The sequence below is a fragment of the Denticeps clupeoides genome, chromosome 2 (genome assembly GCF_900700375.1).
Source record: "Denticeps clupeoides chromosome 2, fDenClu1.1, whole genome shotgun sequence".
In the NCBI taxonomy this organism is placed as follows: Eukaryota; Metazoa; Chordata; class Actinopteri; order Clupeiformes; family Denticipitidae; genus Denticeps; species Denticeps clupeoides.
Window position 1 is genome coordinate 13,435,069 of NC_041708.1, and position 24,526 is coordinate 13,459,594.

Here is a 24,526-nt window from a genome sequence, read left to right on the forward strand (position 1 = left end):
GCCTAAGAAATCATCACTGTCGCATCTCAGTGACTACCATCCTGTTGCACTTACACCCATCATGATGAAGGCTTATTATGAAACACATGGAGTCCCTGCTGCCCTCCACCCTGGACCCACTGCAATTTGCCTATTGTCCGAACTGCTCCACGGATGATGCCATCGCCACAACCCAGCACCTCCTTCCGACCAGGAGAACGGGTGGGAGCCAGCACCATCCCCACACACTGCTCCCCGGGCGCTTGACATGGCTGCCCACTGCTCACTCAGGGTGATGCATTAAATGCAGAGGACAAATTTCCCTGTGTGCACCATGTGCTATGCTGTTGTGTATCACAAGTGACAGTCACTTCACTTCACACTTAAAGACATTGTATTTTCTTATATTGATTATTTCATCCCAGTGTCCCTGGACCTGTCTCTTCCAGGTACTCTGCGTTGTGATCATATAGTAGACAGGACACAGAATGGTTGCAACTGACGTTTTTACTGTAAGAAACAAAACATGGGTTGTGGGTGCAGAGCGTCTCACACAGGCTCCCCTCGTAAAGGTAAGAAAGGGTCTGACCGGTGCACGCATGCGCACGCAGGTACCCATGTAATCAGCCCAATAATGCTCGCGTGCTCGCACACACACCCAGAACCAAAAGGCAGGAGATATAAAAAAAAAACATATTATAGAACCAAACTAAATGCACAAAACAGGAAAAAAATCACAAAATAACAGAGGTTGCATGTTTTGGTGAATTGCAAATTACATACCCTGTTACACCAGGTTAAACCATTCTTAATAAATCAATGAATAAACTTACTTAAATAAACTAATAATTCTACTTATCGTGTATTTCTACTGTTTGCTCTAATTCTAAAACAAAACAAAGCAAAACAAAAAAACATGGGTCAGAACTGAGTGAAATAAAACTTTATTTGGGTGGAAACAAAAACAAATGCAAGGATACAGAGATGTTGTATTTTACGTTTTGATGTTAATGTTTTGTAGGGTCAAAGTATTTGTAGGTAATTTTACCGTATTTTTGAAATACAGAATACAGACATACAGAATGTTACACACTGTTACATTTTCTTTACAGTGCACAGACACACACTGTCTGAACAGGCCGAACATGTCTTATATTATTAATACTGATTAATTCTGATGCACTATAATTAATATTTATTATACAGATGTTGGTTGTTGCTGTGTGTGTTTTTCCAGCTGTTTCTTTTGTGTTTGTTTAAGCAGGTACTGAAGCAGTACTGAATCTGTGTAACCCCCCCCCCCCCCACACACACACACACACACACACCTTTTTCCCCTCTCCCTCCTCGTTATGTTGACTTTCTCCCCAACTTCTCTTTTTCTATCACCCTTTTTCCGGTTGTAATTGAAAAGAGTTAAATAAGAAAAATAAAAATATCATTATTTAATTACAGAAAAAAGGCCACAAAATGATGACAGCACAGATAAACAGAGACACTTTCAGGTTGCGAAAAATGATAAATAATCAATTAATTATAAATGACACAAATATAAATGCAAAATCAAGTAAACAGAAAAAACTGTAACTTTAACCTGGGGCTGTAACTGTTGAATAAGTTGAATCGGTTGAATCAGTTGAACCAAAAGTTCTTAAAACAGACTGTCCAGTTACTGGAGACTTCATGAAACAATGACTGAATAATAGAGCAATGTGGCTACGAAAACCAGAGTCAGAAAAAACATTGTGAAACATTGTGTGTATTTTATATGTGTAACGTGTATTAAAATAAAGAATAAATAGTAGAATCTCACAGCATGGGCTACAATGTGCAAATGTAAAGCACAGTTAGTAAAATAGCAAGGTGGAATGGCGCGGTCAGAATGGGCGGGGTCGTGTGGGTAAAGGGGCGGGTTGGAGATGAACGAACAACTGTCCGCAGCGGCGGTCTGTCTGAGAGAAGCTGCACGGTCCGTTTCCGTTCGGTGAGCGAGTGAGTATAAACATTTCAACTCGGAATAGAGTTTGGACGGCTGTGGTGGGACTGGCCGGTCCTGGCTCCCGCCCGTTCTCCTGGTCGGAAGGTGGATGCGCTTCGCACTTTGGCCGGAAGGAAGAAGGGGAGACGGCCTGAGTCTGGGACTGGAGACCGCTGGACTGTGTGGCCATGTCGGTGTGGATGATATTACCTGTCAGCGTCCCGGTCTTTGCTATCACCGGGATATGGGTGGTGTGAGTATGCCTGTTTACTGCAAAAAGATTTGAAAATGTTCTTATTGCAAAAGTATTTTTATTCTTTACAATCAATAGGAATATAAACATTAGTGATATTAGTGATAACCTGAATGTGTATGCTTATGTATATTTGTTTGTTTCTGTGAATATGTATCTGCATGAATGTGTGTGTGTCATTCACACACATCGGGCTGACTGTCTGGCATTCAAATAATATAAATATATGAATAAATTACAGTGCTGGAAATTCCATGATATTTTAAGGTGTCATTGACTTGACATTGAAAAATGAAATTATAACATTATTTATAATTTGCGTGCAGGGTGGTAGTAGACTAGTGGGTAACACTACGATTGTGTCCCTGAGCAAGACGCAACTCTCAGGGTCTCCAGGGGGGCTGTCCCTGAACTACTGATTGTTGATTCTATTCCCTATTAGATCTGTCACTGTACTCTGTGGCCTCAGCCATAATACCATCATTTTACTTCAAATATGACAGGTTGTGTCAGTAGTCAGATGGGTCATATCTTGTGGCGGGAGGGATTGTTTTGGAGAAGTGGTCTGTGGGGTATGGTTTGAAACATGACCTCCCAGTGGAGAAATCACCTCTTGTTTCAACAGGTCTCAGGCTGACAAGTGTCTTATTGAAGAAGGAAATGGGAGTGTGTGTGTTTCTCTGTGATGCCATTTTCACTGTTTTTGTTGAGGGGCTTATTTCGAGTAAACAAGAGGCTGAATTTCCTTTTCTGGGCCTTGCAGCACCAGACAGCCTTGCAGTCATAAAATTGGAGCCTTGACCGAAGTGGGAGGGGGAATTTTCATTTCTCAGTGCTCCTGGAGGGAATTAATAAACATGGAGAGACTTGCCTTGAAGGATTGCCTTGTGTAATGTGGTCAGTGGCCAGGAGGGAAACGGTGGTATTTTGGGTTTGAGTCCTGCGTGGAATGCTCCATCCCTGTGATTTTAAATCCAACCTGTGGCTGGTTTGAAGTATTCCAGGCGTTGCTGTTTGCCAGTGTCTGTGCAGGTTACCATGGTAACATGTCCATTTGGAGCAGCTGAATCCAAACCAGGAAAATGTGGTCTGGCCCCTGCCAGGCTTTGCAGAAAAACTCCCAGCATTTCCCACAGGAGGCAGAGACGGGACTACTACACACATATATTTCATCCAGATTAATCTATTTGTTTTCCCTGAAACTATTTATGAAAACAATGTGGAGGGTTACATATAAACCACTATCAGCTGTAATTTATTTCTGACCCCGTATCATGCTGTACTGCGTTAACTCACTTCTCCATATGGATTAACCCTGGTCCAGTTTAAGTAGGGAAATCATTATCTCAGCAGTCGACTGCAAGACCTCTGATGAAAGAGGTTCCTTGCTGTGAGCATTTTTACATGTTAACTGTGGGGCTGGGGACAGTATGATTATACTGTACACGTCACCTTGGAATTTGCTCTATTTCAGACAACAGTTCCACATCTTTAAAAAAGGATTTCTACATACAATTAAGAACAAATAGTGTAAAGGTGTTTTTCTTGTTTTTTTTATGAATTGTATTAAAATTATTTTGTGAAAAAATTGTCAAATATTTCCTTTTGTTATACTTTTTAGGTCAACATATTATGACTGATGTGACTGCTTTGTGAGTGAAGATTATAGATGAACAAGGTTGTATTGAGACGTGTGAAGAGTTTGCTTTGAGGTTGTTTGAGTGACTTGTGGAAATTAGGTGAATGTGTTAATAATGCAGAGTCTGTATAAAAAGTACCTTCAGGACTGAGAAGGGCTAGAGACCATAATTTTTATTAAAATAAAAGTACCATTATTTTGATACTTGCTCTCATGTTGATAGAAATAACATTTTATTTTAATTAACACTGTTTATTCTTTAGGTTAAGGTTAATATATATCATTTTGTAAATCTTCATGCTTGATTTGGTAGCAGCCATGATCATGAAATGTCTACAGCAGAGATCTTGTTTTTGTCATTTGCTGACACTAAACCCATTATTAAACCTATAATTATTACTAGTGATGGATTTAGGGCAACATGGGCATCCCCCAGGATTGCCTGAACTTTGAAGAATATTGATTTGAAAAAAAAGTACGTTTATTGTCAGGATTGACAGCAACTGGACTCATCACATGTGCCCAATCCGGACAGCATTTAAAAGCCGGGGATTTCCGCCCTTCGGGAACGACGGCATTTTCGTGAACTTGACTTGGCAACCATGTATGTGTTTGTATTTTGAGTTCTGGCAATTGCCACACACCAGCAGGTTTGTTTATGTTGTTCCCCTTTATTTCCCTTTTCGGCAACGTGCTGGTGTTTATTTGTGTTTATTGTTTATTTATAATAAAATCCCTTTCCCGAATGTTCCGCCTCTGCGCTTCTCTCCCCCATCAGCTCACAGGCGTGACAGAATGCTGTCGCTCTACCCAAAAGCGCAGAGGAAGAAGGCAGAGAAGAAGCGCAGCGAATGAGGCAGCCCGGCGCGGTGAAAGCGGGTGCCATCTGGAGAGACGGCCGTGCAGCGAGGATCTGTGGCAAGACACGCAACCTGTCCTGGTGGAGCGGTTTCTTCCCGGCAAGCCATTTGTGTCCGTATGTCGCCCCCACTTCCCCTCTTTTTGTCCACCAGATGGCGACCCAGCAGTGGGGGGGGGGGGGGGGGGGGGGGGGGTGCAGTTCGGGTTGGGGGCTCCTCCTGAGGGGAGGGAGCCAGTCCGGGGCCGCCATGCGGGACCACGCCAGGGAGCCGGCCCGAGGTACTGGGGCCGCCATGCGGGACCACGCCAGGGAGCCAGCCCTAGGGTCCGGAGTCGCCAGTGTGAGGACCCAACAGGGCAGGAGCCCTGTGGTTTCCGCCATCCGCCCCGCTGCCTCCACTGATGGTACTGCAGGGGCTCCGAGGACTTAGCCCTTGGAGGGGGGGCTCTGTCAGGATTGACGGCACCTGGACTGTGCCCACCTGTGCCCAATCCGGATAGCATTTAAAAGCCGGGGATTTCCGCCCCTTCGGGAGCGACGCCATTTTCGTGAACTTTTTCTTGGCAACCGTGTATGTGTTTGTGTATGTGTTTTTCTGGCAATCGCCACACGCCTGCGGGTTTGTTTATGTTGTTCCCCTTTTATTTCCCTTTTCGGCCATCCTGCTGGTGTTTATTGATTATTTATAATAAAATCCCTTTCCCGAATGTTCCGCCTCTGCGCTTCTCTCCCCCGTCAACTCACGGGCGTGACATTTATCTCACTATGGATCTGTGATACAGGTCTACAGTATTGTATTTTTTTTATTGTCTTTTTTGCATAAAGCCTTGATGACCACAAATGAGGTCATATGCAGGATTAAGCTGCTGCTGGTTTCTACTGGTTCTGGTTTTGCTGTTGAAATGGCATTATTGGCATTTTTATAGTAATGCAAAAGTAATCAATTTGAATATTCCTATTGCGATATTCCTATTCCTGTATCTATTGCGACAAAAATCTCGGCCTGTCTCTTGGACATATCGGCATGGATAACTGAGCGACACCTCCAACTGAACCTATCCAAAACTGAGATTTTGTTCTCTCCGGGCAACAGCTCCCCTCGGCAAAACCTCTCAATTCAAATTGGCTCGCAACTGCAAAAAGCCTTGGAGTTTGGATTGATTCACATTCACAAGATTAGGCCTTTTCTTTCACAACAGGCTATGCAGCTCCTCGTTCAGGCAATGGCTCATCTCTAAACTTGACTATTGTAACTCTCTCCTGGCTGGAGCCTCTGCAGTCACCATAAAACCACTCCAGATGGTGGCAGCCTGCCTCATCTTCAATCAGCCAAAATACACCCATGTCATGCCTCTTCTCACCTCTCTCCACTGGCTCCTGGTAGCTGCTCGCATTGAGTTAAAATCCTTGATGCTTGTCTATCGGGCTGTAAATGGAAGTGCTCCCTCTTATATCAACACACTACTAGCTAGCTACACTCCTGCATTCCCTCTCAGATCTGCAAATGAAATGAGACTGAAAATTCCCTCTTCACGGGGTCTCCGATCCCAATCAACTTCAATATTCTCCTTTGTTGTCCCTGGCTTGTGGAACAACTTGCCCTGCTCCATTCGACTAGCCGGGACTACTACCACCTTTAAGAAGCAGTTGAAAACCCACTTGTTTAAAAAGTATTTCAACGAGTCTAACATGAACACATGCACAAGTTACGCCTTATCAGGGCTCTTAGTTTTGTGACTCAAAATCTATAGAAACCGAATGAGAATTGCTGGTGTCTTCCTCTTGTATGTCGCTTTGTCTGCTAAGTAAAGTAAAGTAAAGTAAAAAGATTATTGAAGCTCCAGCTTGAGGTTGATTTCATCAGCATCTTAATGTCAGGAACTAGGATCTAGAGTTGCTCAGAGAGAGACTGATTATACTTGGTTTGCTGGCACTAAGTGGTTATGAAATGCCTGCATGCTTGTTGAGTGCAACAATGGCCCTGGTGAAACATTCTAGGACAGCCTTAAGGGCATGATAGTATCTATACAGTAACAGACACTAAAATTCTGAAGGACAACCAACATTTAACAGCTCTACATTTAGAATCTTCAATTGTAATTGGCAAATATGTAACTTATGTATATTTCATGTACTCAAATGTGATCCATGCCAGGAGGTACTGGTATTTTATGTATTCCACTTGGCTTATTATGTTTTAGTAGTGTATTCTCCAACTTCCAGGTGTGTGTGTCCAAGTGAACTGTGAAGTGTCCTAATGAAGTGATTACAAGGACAGATGGCAGAATGTTTGTTCAGTGCTGTACAGATCAGGTGGTCCATGTTTAGGCAATTTAAATCAGGCTAATGAGTCTTTAGTCTACAAGTCAGTGTGTTTATCCAACATGCGGATTGTACAGGAAAGAGAGAATGACGGGTCACAGGTCATTTTAGTGTGGTCCTCTGAGTCTCCTGCAGTCTGCTGTTGTGTCTGGACATTAGATTTGCCCTTCCCCACCCCCCTGAAACATTAATTTATTCTGGTTAAATATATATATTTTATGGCAAGGTGTGTTCAATTCCACATCTTTTCACACCCATACCTAATTATACTGTTGAATCAAGAGATCTATTGTACAGAACCTGTCAGACAAAGTGGAGCCAAATGATCCCAAAATGAATTCAAAGAATTCAAAGAAATGCAGGAATAGATGAGGAACAAAGTTATTGCCATCTATCTGTCTGGAAGATGCTACAACACCAAATCGTACCAACCAGCAAACGTTCTGGTGGTCATGTAATGGTCTGGGGCTGATTTGCTTACTTGCTGTGTTATTGTAACCATGAAATCTGTTCTTGATCTAAAACACACCAGCAAGTCCATCTCTGGATGGTTTAAATTGCAGTTGTTCCTGCTTGATTGCAGATTGTGTGCTAATTGTGGCAGAACCACTTTAGGCTTTCACATACGTGAAAATGTATGTTTGTATTGTTTTCTTTAACCTGCATTTTGGGTTTATTTGGGTTTGTCTTTGTTTGGTCTGAAACATTTAAATCAGCATGGGGCACAGTTGATTTATTATAGTCATATGCTCATCTTTTATTGCTTTCATTGCAGCTATGCCATGGCCCGATACAACCAGCACATCTGCCCTGTGGAGAACTGGTGAGTTCGGATGACTTGTTTAGTTACTGGTTTAATCATCCATTGTAGTCATCCATCCGCACTTTACTAAAAACTGCTCACTTTTTTCCAAAAAGGGCTTACCAAATAATGTTATACTTATATAGGACTGGGAGTAGCTAGACATGGGTGCTTTGGCTAACGTGAGCAGGCAGAGAGAGAAGGGGAGCTCAGCAGTGGGAAATAGTTCAGGAGACCTCTCTGTGGTGGTTAAGGTGACACATGGTGCAAAAACAAAGGCAGGTTATTGGTCGGGAACATCGAGGTCAAAACGTGAAACAGTCAAGGGCAAATCCAAGAGAATCAGGCAAAGGAAGTCAGTGTCAGCTTGGAGATCTCAAGTCTCCCTTTTACAGTTGAGTATCAGAGTGTCAGTCAGGAAGAACTGCGAGCAGCAGCAACAAAGGGTACAACCACAATGTTGAACTGGTGAGGATCTAAGATGGCAATTGGACCTCGCAGACGTCTGCTTCCCACAATCAATTCTGTCTGATTTCTGGATCCGATGCTGGGAGTTTGACAGCACTGTCTGAACATCAATTCTTTACCCTCAGCCAAGGACTTCGAACTCAGCTGCCATTGTGGAGTCCAGCTCTACATGAATATTTATCTCATCAGTTAATGTGACACCTCTTGCTCCAACCAGTTCTCCGGGCTGCTCCAGCTTTTCTGTGCTGTTGAAGATATTTGCTCTGTGACCACGCTGCACCTACTCCTAGTCTGCATATAAGCCTGGCATTTCAGCCTGCCTGACCTACTGAGAGATGTCTTTGTTGCCATGGGGGCCAGTCAAGTGCAGTGTTTTTTCAGTGAAGGGCTATTTTGTTACCTTGGTGAGGTCATTCTGACTGCACAAACCCCTCTGATGGGTTGGGATGGGTTGGGCAAGAAGAATATGTTGGTTGCTTGGGGAGTGAGGAGAATAATACATTTAAATTGCCAAGAGTTAGAATGCAATGCTTCATCTTGATGTAGTGTAAATTATATAGATTTTCTTGATTTTAGTTCATAGCTGCTGTTTATCTGATGTGTTCTTGTTGCAGGATGTATAATGAGTCATGTGAAGAAGAACTGATGGTGCAGGGGGGTCCAATGCTCTGCTGTACCCTGGAAAACATTCCTCTCATCAGGTTAATCAGAATCAGAAAACATTATTAATCACAGAGGAAATTGCTGATGTAATGACTGCCACAACAGACAAAGACACAGAGAGACACAAAAATATCTAAAATAAAATCTAAATAAAATAAATATCTAATCTAATTAAAATCTGTTAAATGCTGACAAGACTGCATATGTGAAATGAGCTGTCTGTCTCTAGTTGTGTAGCCCTAGTGGGTAAGTAATTGGACTCATAACCAAAAGTTGAAATCCTGATCTGCCAAGGTGCCACTGAAGTCCCTTGAGCAAGGTACCATCCCCATACATTACTCCCTGGGTGCCTTTCATGGCTGCCCACTGCCCACTAAGGATTATGGGTTAAATGCTTGCTGTGCATCACAATGACCTAACCAATCCCTTTCACTTTCATTTGATATTATGACTGATCCCTTGCAGACACAAGGATAAACAAATACTTCTTATGTATTTGTGTTGCTCAGTTATTACACCACATCCTTACAAAGCTCAAACAACTATTGATTGATTTGTTATATGTCTTTTATAGTAAGTGTGGGACACTGCCTCCAGAGAGCTGCTTCTTTAGTCTCATCTGCAGCACTGGCTCCTTCATGGGTAAGAACACAAAGCGCACTCTTTGCCTGTCTGATCATTGCTTCACCATTGCTTTAGATGGAACTAAACTCTGAGGACAAGTTCTCCATTCCTGCTCTAGTCTGTTCTTCACTTCCTCTCACTTCAATTAAACAGATCCAGAATACAGTGGTTAAACACTTGGAATTTGGGTTTAATTAAATTTTTTTGTCTTATAAACCCTATCAGTTCCATTCACCTTTTCATACTGCAAAACTGCATCCTTGGTGCAGGATGCAGTTTTGATAAGGCAAAGGAAAGGTAATGTGCATTTTAAAGATTTGCTAATAGACCTCATTTGAGCAGTGAATTTTTCAGTAAGTAAGTAATCAGTAAGTAAAGTAACAAATTACTTTAGTAATTTGTAATTTTTTAGGTTGTGTTTGAAGTTTTACTCAAGTAAATTCTTACTCGTGTATTTTACTTTGCTACATTGGAAACAACTTTTATCTCTCTTCAAATCTTAAGTGTCCTGCAGACAGCTCTTTGTGCTCACACGCAAACAAGGCAATTCTGTGAAAGCATGTGGTGGTAATAGATTAGCCTATATATGCCTATATATGCTTTTTGTATCCCAAACATTGCTGAAACTGAATGAGAGTTTTACAGTCTAATGCTGTGGTATTCAGTGGGGCGGGGCACTTGATTTCATTTGTTATATCTCCAGTCAGTGTGCTCCTTTGTCAGTTAATGATATGAAGCTCAGGTTGTTCATAAGGAATTTTTTTTACTGTTTTGGAACATTTTTACTGTTTTGGATACTTTGTTTGATTTTGGCACCACCGCCATTTTGTGATGACGCTGCAATCCTTTCTCCACTCGAGCAACCACTGTCGGCAGCTCTGCCCAAGCCGTACAGCTCAGGAGCGTTCACGCGGCTCTCACCCCGGAACAACGACAGAGATGAAAAGAGGCTCTGCTATTACACCCCCGAAGCACCCAAACCTCCGGTGAGAACTGAACAACCCTGTTACCCGGTGCTCCATTCCAGTCAGCCTGAACTGGTCCATGCCGACCTCCACATTCATAAGGGACATGCCATGGTGGACTCAGGAGCCTCCATGAATCATATTAATGTTAAACCCACATCCACTGAGCCACCTGTACAATTTTGGGAAGGGTAAGCAGACCAAGCACCGCCCTCAACCACCCATGTCAAGCAATGCTCATGTCAAGACCAGCCATGCCCCCATCCCGGCAGGGCATCCCCGCCTGCTACCACAACCTTGACAAGGATAGAGCTGATGAGTTTCCCCCTATCGGCCTTACAGTCACTTGTACCGCGGGGCCATCTGTACTCACTCTCTCTGCCAGAATGAAGGGCCATGGATGAGTACATCCAGACCTCCCTTTCCAACAGTCATCCAGCTCTCCTTGTCTCCTGCCGGTGGCCCCCTTCTATTTTGAGGGGCAGAAGGTCCGGGGCCTCCAACCATGCATTTCAATGCATTGGAAACTATCACGCTATCACAAAATAAAATCGTTACCCCCCCCTCCCGCTCCTGAAAACGGCTTTTGAGTTCTTGGTCATTCCCTTTGTCCTGCCCAACAACAAGCCCTGGTGAACAACGTACTGATTGATCTTCTGGACCACTTCGTCACCCATCTGAACAGTTTTACAATGGCTCCTTGCCAACCGCCTTTATGTCAAGCGAAAAAACGAGCACTTCCACGTCACTCACACATCCTTCCTGGGGTTCAGCAACAGTCCCCAGGGCCTCACCATGGATCCTGTAAAGACCTCCACCGTCACTACCTGTCCCACACCCACATCTATCCGTCACATGCAACAGTTCCTGGGATTTGTGAACTTTTATCAATGCTTCTTCAGAGGGTACAGCCAAGTTGCACAGCCACTCATGTATCTCCTCCATGGCAAACCCACTTCACTGGACACCGGTCAATTCTCCACAGCTCCCATCTTCATTCACCCCGATCCTGCACTCTCATTCATTGCTGAGGTCACACGTTATGCTTGAGTAGAATTTAAGCAAAGTAAATATACTTTTACTATTTTTTTCAGTACAATTTTTAGGACATTGTCCTCTACCAATCCCTGAGTTTGCCAACAGATTTAAACCATCATGTAAAAGGCTCAAACCATTCTTTACGGCTTGGTGTCTGGATGCTATATGTGCCAATCATTGTTTTATTTAATTCAAAGCGTTCCATAGAACTTTTGTCTCCAAAACCAGACTTTCTCACATGAAGTACCCATGCAGTACCCTGAAGTTAGCCCTCTGGTTGCTTTGTTTGGTGTTGCTAGAGAGGGGTACACTTAAAGGCTGGTAAGTGACAGGTCTTGGCCTTTGCTTCCCCTCCGACGTGCTATTTTGATCAAATGGAGAGATGATGCCCTGCCCTCTCATATTGGTTATGCAGACTTAATGTCTTGCCTGAAACTTGCCTGAAAAATTCTGGTATTCACTTCATTCTTAAATAGCAAATTTTAAAATGTAAAAAACTAATATTAAAAAATAATTTGGTTCATTTTCTGAATATAATTTCTATTACAGCTCCACAATGCCTTAGACTCGAGGTACTTGATAGTTCGCCGGATTTTTATCCACAAATTGCTGGCAGTGTGTTATCATGATGCCATTATATAACCAAACATAAGTTTGCATATATAATGGAAAACAGAAATTTGTATTTACCTCCTTTTTGTGAATTCAGCATTTTATTCCTGGTCTATTGCAATGTAAAACAAACAAAAAAAAAAACACCTACAGCATTCATTAAGGCGCCCCCTCACTATATTCTCACTCCACCATGCTCTTCAACTACTTCTACTTTTACCTTGACTGTTCATCTTCGCATCTTCACTGTTCTTATGTGGTTTTGCATGTACTTATGTATCTTTAAAATGATTAACTAAATCTCTGTATAATTTATTACCTGCCCCTCCCCGCTCTGTCTGCAGTCATGTTTGTAGTGCTGCTCCGCTATGCTCAGGTTGTCGAGAAACACCACAACTGTCTACTAAACATGACCAGTCTCTCCACCGGCTGGATCTGTGCTGCAGGGCTCATCATGGTTGGAAATTTCCAGGTGAGCACCAGTGACGTTCATACTCGTATTCTCCTACGTTGTACGTTAACAATAGGAATAAAATGTTCTATTGCATAAATGAGTTAAATAGGCTTTTGCTTCTGCAGTCATAATGATGGTATTTAAATGTTTTCAGATGTGGTATTCATTGTTAAAACTTGCTATGGTTTTGTAGGAAGTATGAATGGAGAAATAAACATGATTACATATTTCTTTTCTTTCATTCCTGGCATAGACCCTGAGAATTTGAATGCTTTCCAGGCAGTCTGCTGGAATGTCTGGAAATGTTAATTTTATTTATGAAAAATGGCCCTCAGCTCTCCTGTTTCTCAGATCTCAGAACTGCCGATGGCAGAGACCATGTGTCACCATTCCACATATGCAGCCAATCAAGAGGCCTGATTCTGAAGGGGAACAGACCAAACAAAAATTCTGTAACAAAGCTGTAGTTTGTGTGTGTGTTTATGTATGTGTGAGAGAGAGATAGCTTATTGGAACCAACGATAAATTAGGGGTGTGAGTGTGTTTAAATGTATTTGTCCTTGATTTCCAAAGTGTTGTTGAATGAGAGAAAGTGTGTTTGTGTGTGTGTGTGTGTGTGTGTGTGTGTATGTATACACACACACACACGCACACACACACACACACACACACACAGTATTTGGGATGTTTGCATATGAACAGGCTCTAGAAGAGGGGATCAATCAAAGGAAGTTGTGAAAAGTTGCTCTGATTGCTGTTTTCTTACATGGTTTTCTGTGTTTTGTGTAGGTGGACAATGCTAAGGTGCTACACTACATCGGGGCATGTGTTGCATTTATCACCAGCATTCTGTTTGTCAGCCTGCAGTCTGTGCTCACGTACCGTCTGGCTAAAACACAGAGCGAGTACAGTGTAGGGCACGTGCGTCTGGCCATGACTCTGTCTGCCTTCATCGCCCTCATGCTCAGTATCCTCCTCCACCTGAATGAATTGTATACACTTATGTTACTCATAGACATTTCATAGATTTCAGAAGCAATGTGATTTTGTAATCTGTGTTGTGTGTGTGTAGAAGAGAGATGTTTTCATTCTGTGTGAGGATGTGTGCTTGTTCTGTAACACTTTTCCAGCTGTTTCATTGGGTTGTAATAAAAATGTTGGAGGCTGATTGAGAAACTAGATACTCATTACGTTCCTTAAGTCCCTCTGTCCACCAGGCGGCGCCTTCTTTGTACAGGAGAGCATTGTGCTGCAGCATGCCGCCGCCATATTTGAGTGGGTCTTCTGCATCATTGTCATGCTCTTCTATGGGACCTTCGCTTTTGAGTTTGAGGCCATCACAAGTGACACAGTGATGGTGTTAGTGACGGGTGGAGCTGTTGGACAGGATCACAAAATAGATGCACTAAGTGGCTCCAGTGGACATCGGCCAGAGAATCCACCCATGCTGTAATAAGGCTTATGGAAGCCAATCACAGATCAGTTGTAACGGGTGGAGTCTCACGGGTGAGACTCACCCCAACTTTTCACGAAAGACCAACGTTCTGTTTATACAGATAGACCATATATAAACATATACAGATATGTTTTTTTCTCTTCACATGCTCCAGATGGGGCCACAGGGCTGGTCTGCAAGGGGTTTCATGTACAGGACACATAATAAAAGGACCAAAACAAGGGTTCTGTACCTATAATTTTGCAGTAGACTGTTGGTAGCAGACATAATGCCCTAAATATATACAGTAGAACCATTTTGAAGTGTTGGCTTCACCACAGTGCCTTACATAGCTGCGTCCAGCTATTGCTGACCAGAAGGACAGACTCCGCCTCTTATCAGACTTAGGAAGTCCAGGCGGATGCACATTTCTAATTTTTTCCTGCGCAAAGACAAGCAGCTAAGTCATGTCTGGTTAATTGGATTGTATAACGCCAGCCCCTCCTCATCTGTGTGACTGTTTCTATAGAAACATCAGGGAGATTAGCTGGTGATGCAGAAGGTTCTGCTGTTTATAGGTGCCACTGACATCAAGTCACTATCTTATTTTTTTATTTACTCAGATCCCTGTCATCCACTGCCTTCATATCTTCTCTAGTGACCCCAAGTGGCCAATGTTTTGACTGCAGCAGGTCTGCTACCATGACTGGAACATGGAATGTTTCATTTTGTTTGGAGGACACATCAAGAGTTTTGATTCATATGCTTTGAATTGGATCTCTGTTCCAGGGTCTCAGGAAATTCTGTTACTTCACCAGATGGATAATTTTCTTACAAACATTTGTAAATTTATATTTTTGTAAATTTGATTTATGATAGAATAGGATAAAATGGCATTATATTCTGTTCTACAGCTTTATTTCTCTGTCCTTGCTTCTGGTTTATATTTTCCATTATCATCACATACTCATGCACAGAAGATACATTCTTTTAAAACCTGTGCCTTTTGTTTCAATACAAACAAAGCATTGACAGAAACATGGACTTTAGAAAATAATCACTGTGTGCATCTGCCTTAAAATTGTCCAGTAAATAAATCAGTTTATTTAGTTTTGACAGTTTATGTGTTTTGTTTTTATATGCTACTTATGATACAGGGAAGCATGGTTTCTAAAACGTTTATTTACATTTAAGGGTTTGCTGGCTTGAGACAGGACAGTTGATGATACTGATGATACATCACATCAGACCCGATGAAGGTGGTCTCATTGAAAACCTTTTTGAGGAGCTCAAATGTCAGACATTTTGAGTGCATTAGACATGATGAAACATCCTGATGTGTGTGAGCACGTAGGTCACAATGTTAAAACAAGATCAGGTCAATTCCACAAAATAAAACTTGATGCCTCATTGTGAATATGAACACTGAGAACAAGATGGCCAGCAATTCATGCTACCAATTTAACATGGAAAGAGAAAATAACAATATAGCACAAGAATACCTATTCTATAATATTCTAACAGATGCTATTAAAACCCGAAGAGCATGAGAAATACATGTAGACATTCCACTTTGAAAAGATAAGATTCCAGGCCAGTCCAGATCAATCCAACTGAGAAGTGGGTACAATGATAAGGATGTCATTTCAGCTACTGGTGTGGAATTAGATAAGATTATTTCAATGCTTTGAACAGACTATAACCAATACGAAGTGGCCTTTCTCCAGATCTTCTGAAAGGAATGTTTCATGGGCACCATTTATGGTCCAGATTGTCCCTGTGCAATAGGGTGTGATAGATCAGATCAGTGTAACTCAGTTATAGGAGTTTATGGAGGCCAGTTAGTCCTTGCTTGGTGTTTAAACTCTTGTCTCTACATACTGGTAATCACTATGTCAGGTATCATTAGCAGAGGTACATTCAGAATTTCAGGAACTTTGGCACCTCCCATGGGAAGTCGCTCCTGCCAAAGTGACCATAGCAGGCGGTTTTCTGGTAGATTGGTCTCTTCAGATTCAAGTCACTGTCATTGGGAAAGACAAATGTCAGCCTTTCCACAGGAAGCATGTAGATCTACTGAAATGGTTTAGCTGTGTAAAGTCCTGTGTTGTCCAGTGACAGAACACTGCAGCAGGGTGTATGAGACTCACCGGACAATGACACCAGGCCGGAGATCAAAGTTTTTGTTGACAATATGCAGCAGCTCTTGCTCAGTTTTCTCAGAAGACCCATAGGTGAAGAGTGAGATGGAGAGAGGGTGAGCCACTCCAATGGCGTAAGACACCTGATAAAGAAAAGCTGAGCTGAAGGACCTACTTAAACCCAGTTCTGTGGATTCTGCTTGAATTTCTGTAGTGCCTGTTTTCAAATTCAATCCCAATGCAGAATCCAGTCAACTTAAGGTGTGTGTGTGTGTGTATTATTGATGAAATGTTAATGTCAATTGATGAACCGCAAATGTTAAGAATATTATATACACACGTGGACAAAATTGTTGGTACCCTTCAGTCAATGAAAGAAAAACTCAAAATGGTCACAAAAATAACTTGAATCTGACAAAAGTTATAATAAATAAAAAAAATATGAAATTTAACTAATAAAAGTCAGACATTGCTTTTCAACCATTCTTCAACAGAATTATTAAAAAAAAAAAAAAAACTCACGAAACATGCCTGGACAAAAATGATGGTACCCCTAGAAAAGACTGAAAATAGTCACTGTGATAGTCACTGTGTTGTTTGATGACATGGTGTGTACCACACTCAACATGGACCAGAGGAAGCGAAGGAAAAGTCTATAAGACCATCTCGAAGCAGCTTGATGTTCCTGTGACTACAGTTGCACATATTATTCAGAAATTTAAGATCCATGAGACTGTAGCCAACCTCCCTTGACGTGGCCGCAGGAGGAAAATTGATGACAAATCAAAGAGACGGATAATACGAATGGTAACAAAAGAGCCCAGAAAAAAAAGAGATCCAAGGTGAACTTCAAGCTCAAGGAACATCAGTGTCAGATCGCACCATCCGTCGTTGTTTGAGCCAAAGTGGAATTCATGGGAGACGACCAAGGAGGACACATTGTTGAAAACAAATCATAAAAAAGCCAGACTGGAATTTGCCAAACTACATGTGGACAAGCCACAAAAATATCCTATGGACAGATGAGACAAAAATTGAACTTTTTGCCAAGGCACACCAGCTCTATGTTCACAGATGGAAAAATTAAGCATATCAAGAAAAGAACACCATCCCTTCTGTGAAACATGGAGGAGATTCTGTTATATTCTGGGGCTGCTTTGCTGCATCTGGCACAGGGTGTCTTGAATCTGTGCAGGGTACAATGAAATCTCAAGACTATCAAGGGATTCTAGAGAGAAATGTGCTGGCCAGTGTCAGAAAGCTTGGTCTCATTCGCAGGTTATGGGTCTTGCAACAGGACAATGACCCAAAACACACAGCTAAAACACCCAAGAATGGCTAAGAGGAAAACATTGGACTCTTCTAAAGTGGTCTTCTATGAGCCCTGACCTCAATCCTATTGAGCATCTTTGGAAAGAGCTGAAACATGCCGTCTGTAAAAGGCACCCTTCAAACCTGAGACAACTGGAGCAGTTTGCTCATGAGGAGGGGGCCAAAATACCTGCTGAGAAGTGCAGAAGTCTCACTGACCATTACAGGAATTGTTTGATTGCAGTGATTGCCTCAAAAGGTTGTGCAACAAAATATTAAGTTAGGGGTACCATAATTTTTTAAAATAATTCTGTTGAAGCATGGTTGAAAATCAATGTCTGACTTTCATTGGTTGAATTTTTATTTATTATTACTTTTGTCATATTAAAGTTATTTCTGTGACCATTGTGAGTTTTTCTTCCATTGACTGAAAGGTACCAACAATTTTGTCCACGTGTGTATATGGTTTCCTAAGCATTTCATCCATAATTCTCACCTGTACCAGCACCCTCTTGCATAGCTGAGCTTTGACCAGTGATTTGGCCACCCAGCGGGCAGCATAAGCAGCAGATCGGTCGACCTTGGTGTAATCCTTCCCAGAGAAGGCCCCTCCACCATGGGCTCCCCATCCACCATATGTGTCCACAATTATCTTTCTCCCTGTGACTCCTGCATCACCCTGTTAAAACATGACGATGAGTTTGAAAGGGCTAAATAGCAACAAATACTTTTACATCAAAATGTAAATATTTCACGATCCACACCTGAGGACCTCCAATGACAAACCGGCCGCTTGGCTGCAGGTGATAGATGGTCTTCTCATCCAGATACTTGGCTGGCACTACAGCCTTGATCACTTTCTCTTTCAAAATTCTCTTCTGCTCTTCTAGCGTGATGATGTCATCATGCTGCACTGAAATCACCACTGTGTGCACACGCTGAGGGATTACTGCACCATTCACCTGTTTGTAGTGCACTGTCACCTGAAGCCAGAGGATAGTGTATTGAAATGGGACTCCAGTTAGGTGGACAGTTAATAATTTTTGGCACTTGTGTTTATGTTCATTTGTTAATTATAATAAAGTAGTGTTCAAGTTATTCGCTTTTGCCTCATGCTGTCCTACATGCCTGACACAGAGCTACCAAAATAGAAGGCACAGTCAACTTTACAGAAGAGCATGAAGGGGAAGACTACAGTGCAGGTGCAGGGTGATGCCTCCATGCTCTCTTAGCAATCCTGGTGACAGAACACAAGCAATAAATAGAGGTGAGTCATGGCCTGCACAACAAGAGAGAAGCAGAGCACCCACAGCACGGGGCACACTTCAACATCCTGGAGCTGCTCGGCTGGCAAGGCTCAGATGAGGTGGAAGACTATTGGGTTCTGGTCCACATCTGGGAAAGCTTGTCCATGGTGAGGTTTGTGGATTACTCTGCCTTGGAAGATTTTGTTCAGTGAAATCTCGAATGTTTCATGATGCGATTCGCACCTTGTTTTGAAACCAGCTAGCTCCTCCATGACAAGACATCAGAAAAGGCAGGGTAAATCACCACACTCCTAACCTCTCTATGTCATCTAATCCAGCCCAGGTCTGCCACAATATTGTTTCTGAATCCAGTTCTCCACTCATTAGTCCTCATGATGAAAGTGCTCCCGAAGTTGCTTCTTCACTACTTGGTCCCTGTAAAGATATTGCTCTTGAAGCCTCTTCTCCCAACGTTGGTCACCATTAAAAACAGCTCTGCCAAAGCTGCTTCTCCACTCCCAGGTCCCCATGACAACAGTGCTCTTGAAGCTGCTTCTCCACTTACTCAATTCTGTAACAAGGGGTGGGCCGTGAGCTCAAGGGCCGAAAAGGGGCATGCAGTGAGATCAGACATGATCTGCCTGAATTTTGATTGGTGTAGAAGCAAGGCTCAGAGGCCCATAATTTGAGAAACACTTAGCTAGGAGAACAAGGACAGTGTGGTGGAATAGGCTTCCTGGAGCCTAGTGAAGGCAGGAGTCCAGAAGAGAGAGGTGATGTTATTGGGAGCTGTGGAGCCACTCTCTTTTCTGGACTCACTGAGAGAGGGTCTCTGAAATCCTGGGCCCATCTGTGTACCACTGCTGGCAGATGAGAGCCCTGATAACCCCAACTTTCACATTGGAACTCTAAAATAATTCAGAGGTTATTGTGCTACCCTGTTATTTATCTAAACAATTGAAGAGTAGAAAGACACCACCCATGTCTGATGTCACCAGTTTTCTTCCAGCTGCATAATACAGCTTACAGCAGCCACACCCTTATGCAGTGAGATGATTGGCTAATACTCACTTCAGTCAGGCCACTGTGATAAAGAAAGGGCTCATCTGTAACTCATCTCTGCACACACTTGTTAATACAAAACCCAGTAAGACAATATATTGATTAACTGCTTTTAATGGTAAATGGTGTATATATTGGGCAGGGAGTTCTTAATGTATCTGGGTTAGAGCATCTCAAAAACAGCAGGTGTCATGCCCACAGCACATAAGAAGTATTCTGATTCTATAAAAGAACACAATACTGGTCAGTACTAGAAACCACTTTGGCTACAACGTAAACCCAACAAAATTGGGTTTAATCAGTTTTTTGGCATTAGGAGCTTGCATGCTCTATTTCCTTCTGGTTCTCTGGTTTTGTGTTGTTGTCCCTAAATTGTCCATAATGTAAGTGTGAGTGAATGTATGTGCCCTGCGGGTCGCTGGTGCCCCAGGATGGGCTCCAACAGCCACGACCCTGAGTAAGACTAAATGGTTATTGAAAACGAGTGAGTGAAAGTATCTTCATTATATTCAACATAACATGCAACATACATTCAGTGTATGTTTAACTTTCTTTGTGTGTTTAACTTATCTTAGCTGTCTTAGTTTGTGTTAGTTCAATGACATTTGTGTAAAACTTCAAATGTAATCTGTTGGTCACCATTTTTGTCACCTACTCAAATCTCATAAATAAGATTAGTGGATTTTTCAAAAATGTTCTTCATTATTGCATAGACAACCATTCATGGGTTTGGATGCTCTAATTAAATGCTTATTTTGAGTAAATGGTTTTTATGCATATCCAAATATAACAATTTTTACACATTAAGTTACATTAGTGGCTCTGGCCTATAGCAAGGCTATGTCACAATCACCTGGGTTTTAGAATCAGGGCGGAGCCAAGGGATTGTGCCATCACGTCTTAGTTCAGCCATCTTGTAGTTGAGTTTGTGGGCGAGCATGATAGTGAGAGGCATGCAATCCTCCGTCTCATCTGTTGCATAACCAAACATCAAACCCTGAGGGAAGAGAGCACACAAGTTCATGTACTGCTGTTCATGTAATGAGTCCAAATGAGTTCCATATTTATTTCACCTGGTCCCCAGCACCAATGTCCTCCTCATGTCTGTCAATGTGAACACCTTGTGCTATATCTGGAGACTGTTCTTCCAAAGCCACCAGGACGTTGCAAGTCTTATAGTCAAAACCTGGCAGGAGTAAGGATGAAAAATCATTGTAGATTTCTACAGATTCGATTTGCAGTTGTACAGATATACCAGACTGAGCTGCATGTTCACTCCATTCTTCTGAACAGAAATAGTTGGTAGTGCCAAAGTCAAACAGAAAAACTAGGTGTTGTTCTGCTTTTGCAATTGTATCTCCAAGATTATGGAGCTAAAAATAAATTTGGCACAATCAATTCAAACTTTCAAATCTAGACTTTTAGAATAATTTTCCCATTGCTTTCAACTGTGTGTGAGAAACTCTTGCATGTTTTTACATTTTTATCACTCTTTCATTATTGTACAGCACATTAGTAGGACACTGCTTATTGTTTAATTGTGTCAATTCAATTTGAGTTTGCATTCATCTGTTTGCACCTTTGTCAGAGTTGTCATAACCAATGTGCTTGATGGTGTCTCTCACAACCTTCTGGTAATCCACATTGGCTGAGGATGTGATCTCACCACATAGAAGGACCATGCCTGTCTTGCATACAGTTTCTGGTAAAAGAAACATGATTTATTAAACATACATCATCATCATCAACATCATCATCCCATTTGATTCTCAGTTATTATTTGTACCATTACAGGTTGGTTTCTCTCCATATTTTTCCTTTTGGTTCTTCTGCTGAAAGATCACGACTCTGATGCCAGTTCATCCTAGTATCCTGCCTGTACTGTAATATCCAGAGCCTAATCTCTAATCATCACTTGTTCTTCGAGCTCTACTCCTGGAACATCTGTTGTGTCCAGAGTGCAGTTCAGCTGATCATTAACCATCTGGGGGTAGACCACAGCTTCTCTCTTTCTGCTTGTCATTCCCTGTTGTAACTGATTAAGTATGGAATGTGAAAGACTCTTACCACAAGCAACTTTGGCATCAGGATCATGCTTGAGGTGGGCATCGAGGACAGCATCACTGATTTGGTCACATATCTTGTCTAGAAGAAGAGTCCAGTTAGGGTTAATGAATGGTTTTACATCTAACAAGCTTTTGCATCAGACTTGCTTTTGACAGTGAAGAGTGCAGCCTTTCAACAAACAGAAGCCATTGGTCTAACACACGCTCCCCTGTCAAACAGCTGAAGCAAGCCCTTGTGAGGGTTACATCAGAAACAACAAATTCCCAAACGCTGGTGATAACATCAGTTACATGCCAACAGCTGCTCTCTGTATGCAATTTTCATGATACTAGCCAAATACTACAAATTCAGAGAAGGCCTAATGTCACCAGTTATCACCAGTTCCCCTTAAGAAGTTTTGTTTCAGAAGAAATGTATTTCCCATGACCTTGAGCAAGAGCACAAGTCAGCCTGATAGCCTAATGATCAGTCATGTCAAACCCACATGAAACCTCCCGATGTGCAGAAAAAATGTGTGCTGCAAGCAACCCCAGGAAAAGCAACATGGAACACAACTTCAGCGAATGAGGACAAGCTTGTGGTCACTGGAGAGATCAGGTGAATGGAATACTGTGAAAGTAATACTGTGTACTATGCAGTCTAAACTCACCAGGATGGCCCTCTCCAACAGATTCAGAGGTGAACATAAATGAGCTGTCATCATTCAGGTCAGGGAATCCATCCATTAAACTGCTCATTGTGTTTACAGATGGAGAAAATAGAAAGAAACGTCCACACGATTGGAGAACAGAAAAGAGCCACCTGCACTGTTCACAGGTAGACAGGGAGGGGAGAGAGACAGGGGGAAACTGAGAGTGAGAGAGAGAGCGAGAGAGAGCGAGAGAGAGCTGAGAGAGACCGGAGAGCAGCCCTGCAGCACCATTAGTCTAGGGCCTTATTGGAACATGCTCCTATATATGGTTTTGCGCACATGCACACACACACACACACACACACACACACACGTGTCGTATGCTCTAGTGGGACAGTCCATTCCAGTGGGGTGGGTGTTGTAGAGGGGAGTAAACCTCACTTTGGGGGCAGTCTGTTGTTCGACAGGCATTGCAGAGGTTCACTCAGAATTTTTCACCTGGAGGCGAGACTGCCAGCAAGACTGAGTTTGGTTTCATGGGGACAGGGGAGGGTAGCAATCTGACACATCTGATTGGAGGATCATTTGTTTTTATGTGGAATTGTTGTGAGATGTTATGCAGTTGAGTAACAGTGTAGCCCAAACGTGGCCAAAGTAAACGTGCAAGTTGATTTCGCATGTAAAACATTTATTTATTCAGAATACAAACACTGTTATCTATTTTCAGATTTTTCACATTTTATACATTTCCATATATGGTCTGATTCAGCAATTCAGAGAGGGTTTGGAATCACTATTAATTTTAATATTAGTTCAAAAAGATGTCATTGTTCTGGTCAACATTTGATCCTAACTTTGCTCCTCATGGGCTGCTTGTCTGACCTTGGGAGAGAACACTGATGTTTACTTTGGCATTTTTATTCCTAACATTTGTAAAACATTTATTGATATCAATTAAACAGTGTTGTGCAGTAAGACAGCAGCCGGGGTTAATGACTGATAGAGTCAAGGTATAATAGAGTGAATCTATTATAGCATACAGTAACTCTAACTGCAAAAAATTGTGGTGCCTTCCCCTACAGATCAAAATGCATATATACGCTCTAATGCTCGCCTGCATTTTCCAAATTGAGTTATAAATGTTTTCCACAATAAAACTGTGTGATAAACAGCAAGTGAAACTCCACGCCTCTAATGCACTGATCAAGGCCATGAACATCGGCAAACAAACTCACAAACTCAGCAGACACTCAGAATTGCTCAACAGCATGAAACGTGACTGGTGACATGAAGGTCAACTCATACCACAAAGAATAGGGAATCCCTGCTCTTCAATCTACTGTCCTTGGTCAGTAGTCCAGAGAAACCTTCAGTAGGAAAACTTGCATGGGACAGTTAGTTCTACTGAAGAGCCATGACCAAAGGGGATCCAAAATCCATGGTGCAACCAGAAAAATAACAGTGTGGGAATGGCCAACATGTTTTCTGTCTAATAGAGTTCAGGGCCACGCTTTCCAAACACACTGAGGTAGAAGTATAATGTTCCAGTCCCTCACCCAAGATACAGTTCAGAATGGAACACTGAGAGCTATCTTCAATAAAGCCTGAATGATTAAAGTGTAATCGGACATTCTTTTTTTTTTTTCAACTCCATTTAAACACATCCTATTAAACTGGTTCTCTGATACATTTGAAATGTGTAAAATACACAGCAAAATATAATCTGTTTGGAGCTGAACATGCAATGGGCACAGACACCAGGGTGGCTTCCTCCTTTGTTCTTTTGGCCAATGTGCCAATTAGCCAGCTGGCGCTGGAAGCAGTTAGTGGTTGCAGCCAATGACAAATCAAGACAGGAGTCACCCATGGGTGGAGTGCGTGTCCTCACACGTCATTGGGTGTCTGCCGGGTGTAACTCCTCATTAGACTAACTGTCTTGGTCACATTTTAAGAAGCACTTTGTTAAGTTGCAT

At 42.2% G+C, this 24,526-nt stretch overlaps 2 protein-coding genes across 5 annotated transcripts; one reads left to right on the forward strand and one right to left on the reverse strand.

Moving 5' to 3' along the window:
- The first annotated feature begins 1,906 nt into the window (after nucleotides 1-1,906).
- On the forward strand, nucleotides 1,907-15,217 carry LOC114779923 (transmembrane protein 150A). 3 transcript variants are annotated; one of them, XM_028967542.1, is made up of 8 exons: nucleotides 1,907-2,210; nucleotides 4,628-4,825; nucleotides 7,809-7,856; nucleotides 8,918-9,004; nucleotides 9,541-9,608; nucleotides 12,550-12,677; nucleotides 13,449-13,626; nucleotides 13,877-15,217. In XM_028967542.1, exons 2-8 carry the CDS (start codon nucleotides 4,701-4,703, stop codon nucleotides 14,110-14,112), a joined length of 870 nt encoding a protein of 289 aa, XP_028823375.1. In that variant the 5' UTR covers nucleotides 1,907-2,210; nucleotides 4,628-4,700; the 3' UTR covers nucleotides 14,113-15,217. The 3 variants fall into 3 exon arrangements, with proteins under 3 accessions (XP_028823375.1, XP_028823376.1, XP_028823377.1); XM_028967543.1 differs by lacking the exon at nucleotides 4,628-4,825 and having other exon boundaries at nucleotides 13,877-15,216; XM_028967544.1 differs by lacking the exons at nucleotides 1,907-2,210; nucleotides 4,628-4,825 and adding an exon at nucleotides 4,928-5,115.
- On the reverse strand, nucleotides 15,179-22,860 carry mat1a (methionine adenosyltransferase 1A). Of its 2 annotated transcripts, XM_028967540.1 has the most exons (9): nucleotides 22,572-22,860; nucleotides 21,923-22,000; nucleotides 21,435-21,557; nucleotides 20,929-21,041; nucleotides 20,709-20,852; nucleotides 18,311-18,529; nucleotides 18,043-18,225; nucleotides 16,245-16,378; nucleotides 15,179-16,117 (listed from the first exon to the last, which is right to left on the reverse strand). In XM_028967540.1, exons 1-9 carry the CDS (start codon nucleotides 22,657-22,659, stop codon nucleotides 16,015-16,017), a joined length of 1,185 nt encoding a protein of 394 aa, XP_028823373.1. In that variant the 5' UTR covers nucleotides 22,660-22,860; the 3' UTR covers nucleotides 15,179-16,014. The 2 variants fall into 2 exon arrangements, with proteins under 2 accessions (XP_028823373.1, XP_028823374.1); XM_028967541.1 differs by lacking the exons at nucleotides 21,923-22,000; nucleotides 22,572-22,860 and adding an exon at nucleotides 21,642-21,752.
- Between the last annotated feature and the right edge of the window lie 1,666 nt (nucleotides 22,861-24,526).